Raw genomic sequence first — 19,272 nt, forward strand, 5'->3', positions numbered from 1 at the left:
GCAGTAGATTCAAACAGACTTATTTTCTGGTTATATGGCCTTTCAACTGCAAGCACTTTTTGCCAATCCTCAAAATAATATCTGACTTACAATCTCTTGCTCTGGAAAAAAACAGGTTGCATCAGTACAAATGCTACTTTTACCAGATGCAGTCCTCTTGTTTGCAAGTCTTTCTGTGTATTTTAAGAATTTGTCCAAATCTATTAACTGACATTTCTGTTGCTGACTATGTCTATTGGCAGGGCTGTTTTCATCCTTAAGCAATTTTGCCACAGACTTTTTAGCTCCTAACCATGAATCAAATACTCTTGGGTTGTCTATTGCAAAGTGTGAGGATGTTTACAGAGAGCAAAACATTGCACAAATGATTGAGAATGTTTCATCACTTTGTCAGTCTTAAAAGCAAAGCACACCTGAAGAAAGCTTGAATGGAGTTAGTTGATGTTAGAGAGAATTTGGGCACTTACATAAGTACTTTATCTTTTAGTTTTTCTGTACACAGTGCACAGTAGATTACTTTTATTGTCCTGTTACAAAACTGTGAGTCTTCAAGTTGTCTTGTTCTTTTCAGACTCAATTTCTGATCCAAGAGTGTGCGTCGCTGATTACAAAACCAAACTTTATCTCGACGCTGTCGTACGCCATTGACAATCCCTTGCACTATCAGAAGGTTTGTATGCTTCTTGAAGGGGATTCCAGTGTCAGAAACTGCACTGAATAGGTCTCTAGAAAACCAGCTAGTTTTCCCTTGTAGTAAATTTTTCAAAACCTGAGCTTGCCTGGTTGGTGTGGGTTTTATTTTTTGTTAAACTAAGCAGGTTAGTCAATCACTCAGAATTACTGCCAACTTAATTGTGATACTTCATCTAATGTTGGTACTTCATGGCTTGTTTATGGCACCAGAACCAAAACAAATCATCACTGCTTCTGTTTCTTTCAATATGAAAGCCATGATAGTGGTTATATAGGGGGATATATGGAAGAAGCTTTTAGAGAAAATGCATCCAAAAGTAGTTGGAAAGTTGTTTAGCCATAGAAGCTTTGTGTTAACCTGCAGCAGAATAGTTACTAATATTCCAAGCTTGCAAATAGACTTTAGATAGTCTGACACATTGCAAATGAGATTAATCCCAGAACAACTTTCATGTTATTCTTCTTACTATTTCAGAGTCTAAAGCCTTCACCCCATTTATTTGCCCAATTGAGTAAAGTCATCAAATTAAGTAAAGTTCAAGAGGTAGGTGAATGCTTATTTAATTTATATATATATATATATATATATATATATATTTTTTTTTTTTTTTTTTTTTTTTTTTTACTTTGCAAATTAGAAAGGATAAGATCCCCTTACTATGATGTTTGTTTTTGTTTGTAGGTGATTTTTGGTCTGGCTTTACTGAACTCTTTCAGCTCAGATCTGCGAGGTTTTGGTAAGTTTTCTCAAGTACTGCAGGCAGGGACAGCCTTTTTCAGCAGTGTGCTTTCTAGATGGGTAGATGTGTGCCTGCCTGACCTGACCTTGCAATTAGTGGTGCCATTGGGAGGGGCAGTAGATGACCTTGTAGATGATCTTGTGTGAAGTTGAAGGACTGTTTCATGAATGACTTGCTTGATAATTAATCAAATTGGGGTATTGTGATATCTTAAATTGTAGTTGTCTGTTAATATTTGAGTTCTCAGGTATGAGATTTCTGTTTAAATCTGAACTGTTGTGGCCTGTGGTAAACAAACTCAAATTAAGAGAATGGTGCCTAGCTAAATGAATCTAATATTAAAACAGAATCCCAGGTTTTGACTCTGACCTCTTCTGTTTCCAAAAGCTGCCCAGTTTATCAAACAGAAACTCCCGGATCTTTTGCGCTCTTACATTGACGCAGACGTCAGTGGAAATCAAGAAGGTGGCTTCCAAGATATTGCAATAGAGGTCCTGCACCTTCTCCTCTCCCATCTCCTCTTTGGGCAGAAGGGAGCCTTTGGGGTAGGACAGGAGCAGATTGACGCTTTCCTCAAAACATTACGTAGAGGTAAGTGGTGCTGTTCAGGAAGCCTGACCAGATGCAGACTTTGAGCTGGATTTTCATGACTTGCTGTCAGTGCAGAGTGCTGAAGTGATGGGGACTTGCTGACTTAGAACTCGGTACATTTTCGTAGTTCTAAACTGACAGAAAAGTACCACTATTCTGTTTGCTTTTGATGAGCAGTAACGTGATCTCATGTTCTTGAAAAGTTTTGATGAATAAACATTGAGTAAGGGATATTCAAGTCTGTGTTGGCTTGTATGGCAAGGTATTTGTGGCTTTAACTAAAGCAGCTCAGTGCACTGTAGTTGAAAACCCTCTAACAGAGTAAGGAACATAAATTTCAAACAGGTGCATTTTAAGCATTGCTTTATTATATTAGATGCAGATCTATGAGGAAGCACTAGAACAGTGAGGGGAGGTACTTCTGACTTGAACTCTGGTTCATTTCCTGAAAGCTACTATTGTAGTCTGCTCCATTGCAAAACCAGTGTTTGCTCTAAACCTGTCACACCAGGCAGGATGTGGACTCAAGATGATAATTGAACTTAACCCACTCCTTCGTTCTGCACAGACCTAGAGGAAGCTACTACCATTTGTACAAGAGCAAAATATTTGTTCTAAGTTTTTAAATATAGCTTCTTAGTTCATATGTATTTTAATAAAGATCAATCTATTAGCTTGTGTAATTCCTGACACTTTGCTTTGGGATATTGGGCACTCTTCTTGGAATGGCCCTGCAGGGTATGGTGCTGTCTCAGGAAGGCCCTCCCACAAGGTGGCTTTGCTGCTCTCCACTGTGAGCAGAACTCTGATCCCCAGATATGATCGTCTCATTACTAGTCTCTCTTAAACTTTGCTTGCCAGGAAGGAAAAAATGAGTATTTACTCTTTCTGTGCTCAAGTGCCTGGCTTAGTTTTGCTACATTTCTTAGACTCAGTAGCAGATCTTTTGTTTCCTAATATTTCCTGAGTTGGAGGAGTGGCTTTTGCTGGACTGCTGTATTGTTTCCTGCCCTGTGCTTTTTTTGGATAACTGCTGTTAGTGACAATCTAGTTCTAAACTTATACCAGCCCAGCTGCTGGCCTTTTGGGCAGCTGCAGAGCTGCTGTGAACCTGCACAAGCCTAGTTTAGTCTACATTCTTCTTCTCTAGGAATATCCCAGTGGGATGGAGGGATGCTGCATCTGTGCCCTCTTGATTTCTCCAGCAGCAGTCCAACTCTAGCACAGCAGTGGAACAATTTTGAGTACTCTTTCACCTGCAGCTGATGTTTTGACACTTTGTTACTCTTGCTTTTAGATTTTCCCCAGGAGCGTTGCCCTGTGGTGCTTGCACCACTTCTCTACCCTGAAAAACGGGACATTCTAATGGACAGGATCCTGCCTGATTCTGGAGGGATAGCCAAAACCATGATGGAGAGTTCTCTGGCAGATTTCATGCAAGAAGTTGGCTATGGCTTTTGTGCAAGGTTTGTAGGAAAATGTAATTTTCAAGCATGTAACTTTGGGTGGTGATGGTTTTCTTTCTTGTTTCTTGAGGTAAAAGGTAAAGAGCACTTTAACTACTAAAATAAGTAGAATCTTATCAAGTATTATGAGGTCATTTATTTGAATTCTGGTTGTATTTTGCTTCCTTCTAATCTGTATTACATGCCTGTAGACACTATGTGGAATTTTGTTATGGTAAGAAGTGCTACATAAAAGGATTCACATTGCTGTGAAGGTTTCATAAGAATTTAACTATCATCCTTTCATAAGTGAAAATAAAAGTGTCTGGGTAGACATAAATTCCAGCTAAATGCCACTAGAGTGTTGGAAGAACTTACTCTTGTAAAACTTAGCCCTCAGAATGAAGCTAACCTGTAAGAAACATAAGGTAGGATTAAATTATTCTGTATTTCAAGAGAAAGACTATTGATTTCTTTGGGAAGGTGATGAAATCTCAAAGGTATTACCATGAGTTTCTTTTTAAATGAAGAAGGAAAAAACACCATGTTTTGAAAGATACCGAATTATTTCCTTTGTTAACACATGCCTGTTAATAAAACAGTTTATATACTCATGCTATATAAATCTTCCTAGCCTAGTTATGAAGTATATACAACATGGGAAAAAAACTGCAAAAAAAGCCTTCAGTTCTGAAGTTGAAACTTGGGCATCTGCTCTTTGTTTTCTCTCTTATCTCCTGGGAGATTTTTGCTGGTGCCCTCTGCTCAGGGATGCCATGGTTCGTATCAGGCTGAAGGGCAAACGTTCACAGCTTACCTTTGAAGAGTGCATGGCAGCATTTTGAAACGTGCATTCTCAAAGCCTTTGTTTCGCTTTTAGGTAGCAGAAAACACGAGTCTCTGAAGCTCTCTATCACAGATCAGTAGTGGAAGTGCTTTTAAGCAAGAAGAGTGCTAAACCTACCCTGTGCTTTTGCTTTGACAGAGCATAGTCTGTGAAACATCTCTGTGACATCCCTGTCACTTCAGGACACCTGGCTTTGAACTGGAAACGTGGCACAGTGTATTTCATGGAAATAATTGCACAGATTGTCTACCGAGTTTTTCTTCTTGATTGTCCTGGAATTTTGTTATGTTGGATCATTTGACTAATTTGGCTGAAGCCTTAGGTTGTGCTGCAGTGAAACCTGCTTTCCTCTAAGATCTCTGTGTTTTGTTGCATCTTAGTGTTGAAGAATGTCGCAACATAATCATGCAGTTTGGTGTTCGGGAAGTCACGGCTGCCCAGGTTGCCAGGGTTTTGGGGATGATGGCTCGAACTCATTCAGGATTGACGGATGGTATTTCATTACAAGTGAGTGCCTGTTCTCCTGGGGATTATATTTCAGCAGAAGAAGGAGTTAACATGCTGGCCTCTAGGAATTTAACAATTGCTTGTATTATTCAATACTTGTACTTCTGACTGTTCTGTGGTAAATGTCTGTAATACTTTCATGAATGAAAGATCCTCAAAGTGTTAAACTGATATCATTAGTAGTCTGAACTTCTGTTTGTACCTCTCTAGTGCAGGGAGTTCTGTAGCCAGTGGGTGTTGAGACTGCTTTATTTTTTACTAGTGTTTGATTCAGTGTATTTGACTTGCAGTCTATTTCGGCTCCTGGCAGTGGGATTTGGAGTGATGGCAAAGATAAGAGTGACGGAAGCCAAGCCCATACCTGGAATGTGGAGGTCTTGATTGATGTTCTTAAAGAGCTGGTAAGTTTTGTAAGCATCTTGGTCTTTCATATGGATAAAGCAGGGCATATCTCACTATGATCATAAACCTTTTTAAGCTCCCCAGCAGCCCGAATAGCTTTGACTCTAAGTAACTGTACTTAAATGCTGGGTTTTTTCCCTCATGAACAAGAAAAGTTTGAGGAATTCCAGGGAATGGAAGCTACTTGAATGAATAGCTTGGGTGCAGTTTGAGATTCATTCCACACTGCTCCCATGTATTCCAGCATGTGTTCTCTGAGGGTTTTTGTATTTCAGTGTGTTTCTGACAGTGGAAAGTTTTGTGCATCAGAGACCTTGTTTTGGAAACTTCTTACTGTAGGCATTAGTGATGAAAATGAAAGTATTTTTGTAGTTACTCATTCCAAAACTCTTCTTTATTGCTTCTTAGGTATGATAGCACTATTGAAATAGGAAGGTTTTTCCACTGCTTTATAAGCAGCAATTTTTGTAATGAACTCAGCTACATGAGTACCATTTCCTTTGCTTGCCTTATACAGGATTTTTTCTGTATGTTCCTTATGCAGAAGTCACTGTTTTGTTTTTCTAAACCTTGGGCCATAAAATAGCTTTGTCTCTGGTGCTCACCTATCTCTGAAATGAGTGGTTTGTGTTCCATAATGGCCACAGTTTCCTCCAGGCTCTCTCATCAGTATTGTTTCACACTGTTCCTGAAAATACATTGGGTGCTTTACAAGGTCTTAGAGTTTACGTTTTGCAAAAGGAGGAACAAGTTCTGCTTGTGAGCAGATCAGACCCTTCTTTTATTGAAGGGTGTGGAATCCTAGGAAAGGAGTAAGTTAATATGCTAAGAGAGGAGCCATATGTTTGGGGTGTTTAAAGAATTGTTAATTAAATGTTTGGAAGGAGAGACAGCTACTGTAGTGCTGGGGAAGTGCAATCTCACAGGCTAGTTTAAAACATCAACTTGCATCAATTTCTCACAACTATATAAATTCATTTCTTTTTAAAACAAAACCCTTGCTTTCAGCTAAAAGTTGGGTGGATGTTAAGCTGGGTACAATACTGATGAAGAGGGGCTCTTTCAAAGCAGTACTGAAGATGGTAATGTGCAAAGCTCACAATCCTTGTTTGTCTGGTTGCAGAACCCTAGCCTGGACTTCAAAGTAGTGACCTATGAATTGGACCATCCAGGATTTCAGATTCGTGATAGCAAGGGACTGCATATTGTAGTTTTTGGCATCCAGAGAGGGCTGGGCATGGAGGTTTTTCCAGTTAATGCCATATACAGACCTTGGAAGCATGCAGAGGGCCAGGTATGTTTACCAACGTTTTTGCTCTATCTGTAGAATATTTTCAAAATTCCTGAGTTTCTTGAATGATAAATGGAGATTAGTAATGTGAATGTTTAGATAATCCTCATTTGAGACCTTGGCCTGCAAGGCACAAGCCTCAGGTGTATTACAGAAGCACCATGTGTGATTGGACTGCATTGTGTGGGACATGGTCACTTGCTGTGCACTGTGACCCTGCCTTTGGCCCCAGCAGAATTCTGGTGTGTAGTGCAGCTGAGCATGGAACTGCCGCTGCATGGCAGTGCTCTGGAGTGCTCACCTGGTTGCACTAAAAGGCCACAGCTTCTTGCAAACAAGTATCCTCAGCATGTCTATACCCATCATTCTCCAATTCTAGAAGTGTGAGGTTCAGCCTTGCTTAAAACACATAGTGAAGCTTGGCTCATCCCTGCTGCTTAGTTGATTTGATTTATATATCTCAAAATGTGGCACTTGATAAGCAGAAGCAACCCTGAAAATCTAATGTCTAAACTACTTCTGACGTCTTTTGTTATTCCAGCTCTCCTTCATCCAACATTCCCTCATAAACCCTGACATCTTCTGTTTTGCTGACTATCCTTGCCATACTGTTGCCACAGACATCCTGAAAGCACCACCAGAGGATGACAATCGAGAAATTGCTACATGGTAATAAACCTGCTCTCAACTGCTTTTCATACGTAGAGTAAGATTAATTGTCTGGTCAAAGGTGGTTTTATCTTCATGCAGCCAGATTTATTGTTGTTGTGTACATACCAGTAGATCAGCCATTAGTATTTGTGACAGGTTTGATTGGTGAAACTGTTCACAGTATCAAACTTCCTGTGTACTTGTATAATACCTTGCTTTTGTTGGAGTCTTTGGCTTGTTTAAAGAGTGTCTGCTGATGTGTTTTGGCACATCCTGCAAGCTGAAAGGAGGGGATGGAGGGGATGGTTTTGAAACTTAAATCTGTCTTTCCCAGTATGATATTATCATACTTGTATGAAAGAAGTCCTAAAATTTAATTAGTAAATGTATGTGGCTATTGGTGAGTTACTGCATGAAGCTGACTGGTGTGACTTTGAGCTGCCCTTTACATCCCTTTTTTGGGGTAGCCATGTAGCTTTCAGTACAGATGCTTGCTTCTTTTTCAATTATACCGCCCAGAATAGGGAATTAAAGGATGAGGAATACAAGTAAAAGGGCAGTGATCACTTGTCTGTAAAGCAGGGAAAACAAGTAGTCTCTTCACTAACTTCCACAAGTGGGGACTCTAAGGTGTTTTAAAAAGTGTATTCTATTGCTGCAAGTATGTTTCAAGTTCCATTATCCAAGTGACCCAGCTCAAGCTGAATTTCTTCAACATCAGCTTTCAGTTCCATCTCCTCCCTAACATAACTAGGAGCTCCTAAGATCTAGAGTTATTTTTTATGGTTTCTTGCAGGCTTAATTGTACATGATAAGAGCTGCGGTGTCAGGTTGTTTGCAGTGGGTGTTGCTTTTGATGTCCATACAGTTGCTGCCATAAAATACTTGAATCCAGGATCCTGTAAACTTACTGCTTGCTAACTTTGTGGGGTTTGTCTATTTGTTTTTTCTTCTCTTTTGTTAGGAAGAGCCTGGATTTGATTGAGTCTCTGTTACGATTGGCAGAAGTGGGGCAGTATGAACAGGTTAAGCAGCTCTTCAGTTTTCCTATCAAGCATTGCCCAGATATGCTGGTATTGGCCTTACTGCAGATCAACACGTCCTGGCACACCTTGCGCCATGAACTCATCTCCACCCTCATGCCAATTTTCCTTGGCAACCATCCCAACTCAGCCATCATTTTGCACTATGCATGGCATGGACAGGTAAGTATTTTAACTGTAGTTTGTTCTTGTAGTCAGTTTAAAACCCAAGAGGTGAATGATCCATGGTTTATGCAAAGTAATGGGATATCTCTTCCCTGACTTGAAGCAAGCTGTTATGGTTTGATTTTCAATAATATTCACTGAGAAAATATTCCTGGAAAAGTACAGAGACCCAAGTTAAGTTTGACCTTTTAAACCTTTAGCTGTAAACAAAATTGACCACAGTTTTATTTTAAGAAAAAAATTCAAAACCAAACAACCCAAAAGAAATCCCCAAACCCCTCACAACAGCATCACCTACCCCACCCCCTCAGCTCTCAACCTCACACATTTAAAGTGTAAAAACTTGAAGGAGTCAGAGGTGAGAAGGTTTAAACCAAAATAATCTCCTTTGTACTTGCCAAAAAGATGAAAGCTATTCTAGACATAAAGAAACTACCTGCTCTGGAAGTTTCCAGAGTCTGGGTGTTTTGTGAAAACTTGAGACTGACTGCTGAGCTTTTTCAAGGAGAGCTTCCATGCAGACATATGGTAGCTGTGTATGCAAATCCCATACTTCTAATGGATGTTTTGTTTGGTGTGGCCTTCATCATTGTATGCATTAGTAGTTAAATGAAGAGAAATCATTGAAATTTAAAGTAGAGGTAGTCTCTGGGGTTGGAGAAAATATTTATTAGCAAACATGTTACCCTGTTCATGTAAAGTAGAGTTAATGGCAAGAAGCTTGACCTCTGAGGGCATGCTGTGAATGTTTTATATTTTCCTGATGGAAATCTTTAAATTGAAGTATGAGGGGTAGAATAGACATGAAGTGCTTTTTGCATGTGGTCTTGAAATGGCAGAAGAGGCAATTTTTCCACAGGCTAGGTTTGAGATCAGGGCACTGAATGATGATTGCCATGGGACATGGTGCCATTCCGTGACACTTTGCCTTTAAACAAAACCCTTGCTGCCATATAAATGTTACTTGTGTTGTATTTTGAAATTACCCCTGTATGAGCAATGATCTAGATACTGTGTTTTCCTTTTTAAAGGTGTGGTACTGAATTTTCACTTCAGGACATCCTGTCAGGCATAGCATTTTGTAAATATTTGTGTAGTCTGAAAGTGATTTGCCTATGATAGAGAGGAATTGGTCCTGGACAGTGTTAGGAAAGAGCTGGGGATGTATGTATCTACCATTTGCAGTCAGCTACATCATTTATTTGTAGCTCCTGGATAGTTCAGTTTTGCACAGAAAGAGTTAAAATCAGAAACAAGTTCTGAAGCTAAAGAGTAAGCATGTTTGTATGTTAGAGACTAAACATGTTTGTATGTTAAGGTTTTTAGTTGTGAAATACCCTGATGAATGTTCACATAATTGATCCTGTTACTAGAATCATGAAGTACAACCCTAATTTAATTCTCCTCAGGGTCAGTCTCCTTCAATTCGTCAGCTTATCATGCATGCCATGGCAGAGTGGTACATGAGAGGGGAGCAGTATGACCAGGCAAAATTGTCACGTATTCTTGATGTGGCGCAAGACTTGAAGGTGAGTTTTTCAAAATACTGCCATTGTTTTTTGTCTGGTGCCTTATGCAGACTTGCTCATCTTTTAACAAAAGCTAAGCTTAACTTAGACTAACTTAGTAAGGATTACATTGTTTAGGCATGTCTGAATTTATTTGTGGCTGCTGTCCCTCATCCGAAAAAAAAGCCTATGTTCACATGACTTGAAGTACTCTTCAGCTGAGTTGTGGTATCTGACTCCAGATGCTTCCAGCCTGTCCTATTGTGAGCCCAAGACATTGTACTTGGTATTTGCAGTGGGGTTGGTTATCATGGCTTAGCTGACAAGTACCTTGGGAAGCAGCACAGCGGAACTGCTTGCTGTGTGAATGTAGTGTGAATCCAGGAAGAGCTTTGACTGTTTTAACCTTGAATATTATTGAGATGAGAATGTAGAAAATGTCAGATGTTTGTGTGAAGGTGGCACTGCTAAACATAATGGAATGGGGATTTCTTGAGAATGCTACTAGTTCTTAGATTTTATACATTGACAAAAGACTGGAAGTTGTGACTAACCTCTTTGGAGGCTTTATTGCTTCCTAAAGTTAGGTGCAAAATAACTGAGTGTTTCAAAGTGCAAGACCACCAGCTGCTGCTTGAAATCAGTTTTGTTGTAGCAATTACAGTGTTCAGAGATGACCTCTTGGAGCAGATATATTCCAAGTATCTCTGAAGTGGTTGAGGTCTGTTTGCAGGAAAATGCTAAGTTCTTCTGCTTAGCTTTGTAGCAATATCACTTTGGTAGCTCTTGACCACTTGCTGGTGGTTTTTCATATCACAGAGGAATTTAAAACTGTCAGCACAAGGTCACTTCAAGGAAGGTGAAGTCATGATTTTAAATCAGAGCTCTTGCTGATTTGTCTCACAAGCGAGCTATAAGTTGATAGTACCAATCTTTGTTGACAAAGAAAGCATAGCAGCATGTCATATGACCTCTTTACTAAAACATGTATGGGAACTAGAAAGAAAAGAAAGGAGAAAGGGTATCTGTGTGTCTTCACTAGTAGTCTTCTGATTTTCTTTCTTTAGGCCTTGTCAATGCTGCTAAATGGTACTCCATTTGCCTTTGTTATTGACCTTGCTGCACTTGCCTCTCGACGGGAATACCTCAAACTTGACAAATGGCTCACAGATAAAATTCGGGAACATGGGGTAAAGCAGGATTTTTCTCTTTATTTTTGCACTCTTGTCAGTGACTAACTTAAGTCACTTTAACAATTCTCTAAGTAGTGTTAAAGTTGTCAAAAGTGTCCATAGTCTGATAGTTCAACTTTTTTACTGAACTATAGTAGCTTAGTGCAATTCTTTCCATGGTGCAATTGCCAAGTTTGAAATAGTGTCTTGGATGTGGTTTGGGAGATTAAGATAACTTTTTTTTTTCTCAGGAACCTTTCATCCAGGCCTGTATGACTTTCTTAAAGAGAAGATGTCCATCTATCCTGGGTGGCCTTGCTCCAGAAAAGGATCAGCCCAAAAGTGCTCAGCTTCCTCCAGAAACCTTGGCGACTATGTTGGCCTGTCTGCAAGCTTGTGCTGGGTAAGAATTACATTGCTTATGCTGAAAGAGTAATCCATTTGCAGCTGGCTTTCTGTCACAGCTGGTTTGGAGTTTCATGTGGAGGATGGGGTTAATGAGAGTGTATAAACTTGCAGGGATAGGTGCAGGAGTACATTTAATTTTGCATTGAAACTTCTGTTGTAGGCTAGATCACAAGAGCTTGAGTATTGTCTTTATCAGCAAACAGGTGAGCTGATCTTGGTGACTGGAGGCTGTCTGGTTAGTCAGATAATCAGTTGTTAATGACTAGATAGATACAGAGCTGTAATTCAGACAAAGGAATTCAGGCCATGGCTACAGAATGGGACAGCATCTTGGAAAACAGTGGCTTTATAACAGATTTTGTGATTGTGTTAACCAAATGTTTCTGTGTGGTAACTGCTTTGGCACAAAGGACTCATGCCATCCTTATGTGTAGGAGAAAAGTGGGGAGTGGTGATTGTGTAATTGAGACTGAAACTAAATATGTGTAACTTCTGTTGTCTTTGAGACTCTAAGTAGTCAGTGATGGAAAATATTGAACATCTTTTGCAGATCAGATTGTTTAGCTGAAGTCAAAAGAAAAGGGTTTGGATTTGAGAGCTGCTAGAGGCAGGGGTAGAATACAGGGCTGATTGAAACTGCAGTTGGACAAATCAGTCTTTAAATGCTATGTACACACAGTAAATGTGACTGAAAATTGTAAAACATCTGCGGTGCTGTTTCTTAGTGCTGTCAGATCAAGGTGTGTTGAACTGCAGCAATATTTCAGAGGTAATGAGAGGCAGAGAGGCAGCATGGTGCAATGTGTGAGCCAGAGTGACTGGAAGCTGGAGATGGGGCTTGTTTTGCTGCTACATTTTGGCACCAAATGAGGCTGGCATACCCAAGTGTGTGTTACATAATCTGGGGTTTATAGTGTGTCCTTTGGCTTAGCCAGCGTGGTCTTGAAAGAGATAAGAAACATCTTTAGAGGTACCCAGGATGATTCATGGCTCTCATGTAGATAGTAGGAAATTAGTACCAAGATAGAGTTGGTCACAAAGAGTATTGGAACTGAAAGAGAAGTTGAGGTACCTGTAAGACTTTAGGAGAAAAGAAAAAAACTTCGTGTTTTCTGCTGGAACCTCTGCAACTGAAGTTCAAAGGCTGTTTCTAAAATAAAATGATCTAGCACATGTTTTGGTCAGAAAAGATAGCTCTTGATTTTCAAGTCAAAGCACATCTTTTGAGACTGTAGTTCTCAAATGAACTTATATTCCTTCTTTTGCATGCTGCAGTGTCTGTGTTTTAGAGGTTTAATAGTTAACTGTAGATTTGAATTGCATCTAATGTCATTGTGTTCTGAATTTTAATGTGTTACCAAGTTTTATTTATTCCATTAATTCCAAACGCCACTAGTTCTCTACTGGCACAATTCTCACAGCCTTTGGTTTCTTTTTATAGCTACTTTTATTCCCTTTTATACAAGAATGTGACCTACTTGCAGTCATTTTCTATTAGTTATTCTCTTTGAGCTTTAGAAAGAAAAAGCTTGGATTTCTTTCATGAAGCAATTGCTTTGATTAGCTTAGGTTTCAGTCACAAATGGAAGCAGGCGTTGTAAAGACTAGCAGGTTAAAATCACAGTAAATATGAAATACATTTGGGAGGGTAGTTGCACTTCACTAGCTGAAGCCTGCCATCTCCTAAATCTGTTGGTTTAGGAGCCTGCTCTTTAATTAGGCTGTAGTTAGTTCTTGTCTTGTTTTGTGACCTGGGAGACACTTTTTTTTAGCCACCAGGTCCCTGCATGTTCTGAGACTTATTTTTGGTGCAGCTTGTTTATCACTGGTGAACACTGCAGTTGTGGCATCATGTAACAGTGAGTCTTCAAAAAGAAATCAGTGTTCCTTCTATAACTGAGTGTGTTTTTACAGTGAAGTCAGGCTTGGTTGCAGGCACCACAGGCTGACCAACCATGTAATTTATTAACAAGGTGCTTATGAGAAGTGCTTCCCTCGTGGAGCTGCAGTGAGTTGAGAGGGACAGCAGTGCGTTCTCCACACAGTCATGCCCTGCATGGTCCAGGGGTGTCAGTGTGGGGAATGATCATTTCTTCTCAGTCTTTAAGTCAAGTCTTCTCAGTCTCAAGCAGGGAAGGAGCTTCAGTGTACCTGTGCTTCAGGAATGAAAAGGCTTCTTCCCACTTTGTAAGAAAGTGTTTAGGAAGAAAGAGAAATGAACATGTGATTACAGCAAGCTGGAACTTCCCTTACAGTGACAGTTTTGTTCCTCTAGACTCTGGTCCCTGGCTCTCAGCCCTCCAACTTCATTTGCCTGAAATGCAGACTGGGTTCTTTTGTGGGTTTTGGGTTTGTTGGTTGGTTGGTTTGGGATTTTGGGTTTTTTTTTTTTTTTAGAAAACCTGCAATTCTATGCTATCTAAAAATACTGTGATGTTTGCAACTTGATACAGCAGTGTGTCTCTTGACATGATAAAAAAGTTAACGTTAAGTCTGCCTAGATGGTGGGACAAAACATTAGTGGTTCTTTCCAAAACACAAATGCCTAACCAGTCACCATAAATATCCAATTCAGGGATTGTAAGTCTGTCTTTGTCCTCATTCTGAGCTGCCATATTATCTATTTACAGCAAGTTGGAATTTGTTTTGCAAAAGCATGTTGTAGTATTTAAGCATAAAGACTGCAGATTTAACCCCCCAAAAAGGAGGAGGGCAAAAGACTGAGGTTGGTAACCACATGTGAACTGTAGACTCCCCCAGCCCATTCCATGGCTGACTGAAGTGCTGTATGGTCGTGAAATGCCTCCTGCATCAGAAAAAATCCTGTGGTATGTTTCAGCTGGTCATACATACATTTAAGTGAGATTTCTGAGACTGTGGCTCAGGTGAGGGCAAATACATACTGTAGATACTGACTCTACTGTGTGCCTAGCTCAGAGCTCTGTCTTCAGGTCTGGTTGCACTTTCTGAAAAAGAGATCTCTTTGGGGTTTTTCAAAGGTAGATTTCTGATTGCACTTTCATACATTCCCCCCAAGGCCATTTGTTCTGAAGTCCTTGAAACAAGGCTCTGGTGAGAGGATGTGAGGAGTGTAAAGGAGCCAGTTTGTGAAACAGTTATTAACATATCCATTGCTGTGTATAGAAGCCTGGTCACCCATGATACCTCCCCCATCTCTCATGGGGGGCACTTTCCCCACACTGCATAGTGGATCACTGGTTCTGGAGAACAGCTGGCTGCCCTTCACTAATTCTGTGTGTCCCATAACAGGATACCTGCCAAAGCTGATGGCTGATCTTCAGTTCTTCTGCCTTAATCACCAGCATGGTTCCTTTGTTCTTTTTCCCCTCATCCTAAGAGTTGAGCAGTAAAAGCTTGTGAAAATTGAATTGAAATGAGGAATATTCAGACAATGTTAACAGAACAACAAAGCTGTATTAGGATAGTTGCACCATTACAGGAAGGAATCTGCAGCTTTAGCTGTCCTCACCAAAAAGGTATAACTGAAGTTCAGGAAAGCATAAATAATTGACTGTTTTTTCCAAAAGGAAAATGTTAGTGTTCTGTTATTATGTCTGTGGTTAGGTAAGTCAGCAACAGAGCTGGCTTTCCTTCCAGTTTGGGAACCTGGCAGTCAGACATGGAACACTTCGGAAAGAGGTACTGGCTGCTCTGGGTTATGCAATGACTTTGTGCCTAAGTTTGAGTTTTCTGATGTTTTTTGGTTATATCTTCCTTGAATAGTTAAATTTCCTGTCTCTGGGTTTAATGCCAGTGTGTGAAGCACGTCTTTCAGTCTGAAGACAGATGAGTTTTAGTGAAGCAGGTGGTGGTATTTACCTCTTCTTTTTTTGTCTGTGAGTACATAGCTCATGTATCTCATCTTTGAGAGAGACCTTGTGTGTAATGAGATTCAGAATGAGAGTAACCATAAATGGTGAAGTTTTGGTACAGGAAGAAGCCTTGAGGGGCAGATTTGAGCAAGGGATCACAGAATCACTATCTGTATTTTAATTTCTGAGGCTAAGATGCCATATAGCCCGTAATGTGGACAACAGCAGACAAAGGCTCTTCCAGGAACCTTTTGGAGCCATGTAGTACATATCCCAGCCTTCTGTAGGCCCTTGCTTGCTGGTGTAACTGTAAAGGAGTATTTGAATTATCAAAAACAAAGTAATAGTCTGTTGGAGACTGTTGTAGAACTACAGTTTAAACTTTTCTATTTAGATATAGCTGTTTCTCTTGGGAAATGATCTATGGCAAGTTTTTCTAATAACAAAATGTAGCTTTTGCTGCGGTTGTTTTGCAGCTTCTTTTTGTGAAATATGGCCTCAATTTCTCTAGGAAAATCGAATAAGTTAACGGCCTTATTTTTGTGAATGTTCCATGGCTCACTGTCGTCCTTCCCCATCCCAGGAGTGTTTCTCAGGAGCTGTCAGAGACCATCCTCACCATGGTAGCAAACTGCAGCAATGTCATGAACAAGGCTCGGCAGCCCCCGCCTGGGGTCATGCCCAAAGGACGCCCGCCCAGCGCCAGCAGCTTGGATGCCATCTCTCCTGTGCAGGTACAACAGTCACATGCTGCATTTGCAGAAGGTGCTGTTAATCTAGTGCTAGTTCTGCTCTACTATTTGAGCTCTTTCTGCAGGACTAAGTCAAACATCATCTGGCTCACGTAGTTTTGTGCTTGCATGTCTTGATAGCTTGCTTGTAACTAGAGAATGATGTCTGAGGGATGTAGTTCAGAACTGTCTTTGACTTCACTGATGTCTGTAAGAAGTAACTGTGAAGTATTATAGGATGGGAGCACTGAGGAGGGACAGATATTTGGTTTTACTTTGAATAACTGAGGCTTTCTTTTAAAGTGCTAAAATTTACTAGGACTTCTGAGAACTAAGCACTGCCTTTGAACCTGATGTGTCTTGTTTGTAGCTTCACGGGCCAAGCCACAGTGCTAGAGCATAAGGACTTGTTATAACTGGGGCTCTTCAGCTCTCAACTGAACTGCTCTTTTAAAAACAAGGTACATTTCAGTTAATCCCTGCCACTCATCATCCCTTCCTCCTCTGGGAGCAACACATTACAGACAGGTTTTGCTTCTAGCAGTTACATTCAATGGCAGATTTTTAACTGGTAAAAAGTATTTCACATTAAATAGTGACAATTCAGCATTTAAGAATGATTGAATTGTCAGTAGCTTATGTAAACTAAATGCAGACAGTGGTTTTCTTGTGAATTGTTGCTTCATTGAAGTTGTTCATCAGATGTACCAAAAATCTTGGCATCCTGCTACAAATAACTCATATGAACAAACAGCAGCAACTTTTACTCTGTAGTTATGTTGTCTTCTGGGTAGATAATACCATTTTCTGCTGTTCCTAGTCAGTTCTTTAACTTACTGCTTTGGCAGACTCTATTGTGCCTTCCCTCCTATTCATAAACCAGGTCTTAATGTTTTTTATTGTGGACTTCATTCAGGTATTTAGCTGTGAAAAGTTGGCATAGTAGGGTCCTTCAGACAGTCAAAAATACTCTGAAGTTTGAAATGAAACAGCTTTCTAAGTCCTGAGGTGGGGTCTGAGGTTGCAAACTGCAGAGCATAAACTACTCTAGTACAAAAATCTGCAAGTAGAAGTAAATGCTACTTATTGTAAGCATTTACTGTTGTGTTACACTCAGCTACAGACTGTGGAACAATGAGGCATTCTGTAGAACCTGTGAGAGAATAGGATTTCATGGGATTGCAGAAGAAAAATAAAGAGTGCATTCTGTAGAAAAACTAATCTTTTGGGTGACTTCAGAATTTACAGTAACCATGCAGAAGAGCTTTTCTCAGAAATGTTTTGATATGTAGCTGTCTTTGTACAAAACATGCCAAAAATCATCTGGATTGTGGTTTATGGATGTCTGTATAATCTTCCTTTCTTCATTCAGATCGACTCGCTTGCAGGAATGGCCTCTCTTAGTTTAGGTGGCTCAGCTGCTCCCCACACCCAGAGCATGCAAGGCTTCCCTCCAAACTTGGGCTCTGCATTCAGTACTCCTCAGTCACCAGCAAAAGCGTTCCCACCTCTTTCCACCCAAAACCAGACAACCGGTTTCAGTGGCATTGGAGGACTTTCCTCACAGCTTCCAGGTACTGCTCTTCGGGTGGAGTGGTTTGTTTTTGACATGGCACAGCTGAGGCACTGTTGTTGCTGTGGTTGGAAATACTGAATGTGACAGCCCACCCCTTAAGGGAGGGTTGGGTGCTTCCTTCCCTTTGAGGGTGGGAAGTCACACTGGACAAACAGCTGTGTCATAGGGAAGGGAGTTAACACTCTGATATGGATGGAGTGAGGAGCCCTCGCTCCTGGGTCATTGCTGAAACAATACTTCAGAATGTTGGAGCTGCAATAGGTAAGAGATTTGAGTCAAGAGGATGAGTGTTTTTACAAATATAGCAGCCTTATTTTAGGTTGGGACAGAGATTAAGAACTGCTTATGTTAAAACTGCTTGATATTAGACAGCAATGAGGCTATAAAGGTCTCAGTTCTCGGAAGTGACAAGTGCTAGGAGGAGTGGTAAGTAGATACTGTGAGGATGCAATGAGATGACCAATTGCTTGTTTTCAGTAAGTGGTCTTACTACAGGTTTGCTTTTCAGTAGGTGGTCTTACTACGGGTAGCCTGACTGGCATAGGAACTGGAGCCCTGGGCCTTCCTGCAGTGAACAATGACCCATTCGTGCAAAGGAAGCTGAGCACATCTGGACTGAACCAGCCTACATTCCAGCAGAGTAAGATGAAACCTTGTAAGTGGTAGTGTTGTCTGTGGCTGTGAAGTGTGACTGTGGTCTGCAGTTAATCTGTGTTTCCTTCAGGGGAAGCTTGGATCTGTAGGTGGTAAATGTTAGAAGTGTGGCTCTTGTATTATTATATTAGTCTGGAAAAGGTGCTTCTAAACATGTATCCTAATAGCTTACCAAATGTCTGAGGGTGGGGGGTATTAAAAAAGAACCCATTAGCATAAAAATATAATGTGCTATGGATTTGCATGAATAGTGTGTTTGTCCTTTTTCTGCTGTACTGTGTTTTAAACAAAAGTGTTGTCCTGCTCTTGGCAGAGAATTATATTTGTGTGGTACCAGGGTGTCTTTTGTTCTGTTTATAACAAGATTAAACCTGGATAAAGGAGCTGGTTAAACCAGGTGAAGCAGTGAAATAGACTGCAACATTGGATGCAAATAAGACAAAAAGCTGGTGGAAAGATAGTTTTTGAAAGGAATAATCAGGTTCATAACACTAAGCTATTATCCTTAACTAATTTATGCCTCTGCAGCATGCTTACAGTGAGATGCTGAAGCAGTCAAATGCTCAGGAAGCACAGCCATAGGCTAAACCTTCCACGTTGCTGTTACAGAGGAGCCGTACAGTGGAGGTGGCTGTAATAACCATTGCTTTATATTCTGGGTCTTGAGCATTCAATAGGAACTTGTTGGAAGCTCACTGGCTGGCTTGAAAGTTTGTGTGCAAGTTTGTGTGCATGTTTGTGTTGTGTAGCATGCTTTATTCTAGACTGTTCTGCATTCAGTTATTTAGTTGTCAGCCGACGTTAGCTTGGGATGCACTGAGTTCTAGGAGTAGAGCACTGTGAGGTTAATGCTATCTTAGGATGCAGTTTTTTTGAATAAATATAGCATATTGAAAACAGATTTTAAAATAGCAATTCCTGTCTAGTGGGAAGGTTAAATATCCTGCTCTTCTGAAGAACTAGCAGCTCTTTATAGATTGGTGGAAGAGTTGAAAAAGGCCTAGGTGAAGTCCTG

General features: G+C 40.4%; 1 protein-coding gene and 1 non-coding gene across 5 annotated transcripts in view; both read left to right on the forward strand.

Moving 5' to 3' along the window:
- Window positions 1-19,272, forward strand: part of CNOT1 (CCR4-NOT transcription complex subunit 1) — a 56,153-nt gene that overhangs the window by 9,944 nt on the left and 26,937 nt on the right. Inside the window, exons 4-19 of one of the 4 annotated variants that reach the window (XM_054640532.2) lie at window positions 572-670; window positions 1,169-1,237; window positions 1,376-1,430; window positions 1,821-2,024; window positions 3,322-3,490; window positions 4,697-4,823; window positions 5,114-5,224; window positions 6,349-6,519; window positions 7,058-7,185; window positions 8,132-8,372; window positions 9,785-9,904; window positions 10,951-11,073; window positions 11,307-11,458; window positions 15,880-16,030; window positions 17,400-17,601; window positions 18,112-18,258. In XM_054640532.2, the coding sequence (XP_054496507.1) occupies window positions 572-670; window positions 1,169-1,237; window positions 1,376-1,430; window positions 1,821-2,024; window positions 3,322-3,490; window positions 4,697-4,823; window positions 5,114-5,224; window positions 6,349-6,519; window positions 7,058-7,185; window positions 8,132-8,372; window positions 9,785-9,904; window positions 10,951-11,073; window positions 11,307-11,458; window positions 15,880-16,030; window positions 17,400-17,601; window positions 18,112-18,258 (2,269 nt within the window). The remainder of the gene's footprint in view (window positions 1-571; window positions 671-1,168; window positions 1,238-1,375; window positions 1,431-1,820; window positions 2,025-3,321; window positions 3,491-4,696; window positions 4,824-5,113; window positions 5,225-6,348; window positions 6,520-7,057; window positions 7,186-8,131; window positions 8,373-9,784; window positions 9,905-10,950; window positions 11,074-11,306; window positions 11,459-15,879; window positions 16,031-17,399; window positions 17,602-18,111; window positions 18,259-19,272) is intronic. The other 3 variants (XM_054640537.2, XM_054640534.2, XM_077185038.1) reach the window with 3 other exon arrangements.
- On the forward strand, window positions 16,361-16,496 carry LOC129125609 (small nucleolar RNA SNORA50). The gene has a single exon (XR_008534974.1). It is a non-coding gene; the product is annotated as a small nucleolar RNA SNORA50 (small nucleolar RNA).

The sequence above is a fragment of the Agelaius phoeniceus genome, chromosome 12 (assembly GCF_051311805.1).
Source record: "Agelaius phoeniceus isolate bAgePho1 chromosome 12, bAgePho1.hap1, whole genome shotgun sequence".
In the NCBI taxonomy this organism is placed as follows: Eukaryota; Metazoa; Chordata; class Aves; order Passeriformes; family Icteridae; genus Agelaius; species Agelaius phoeniceus.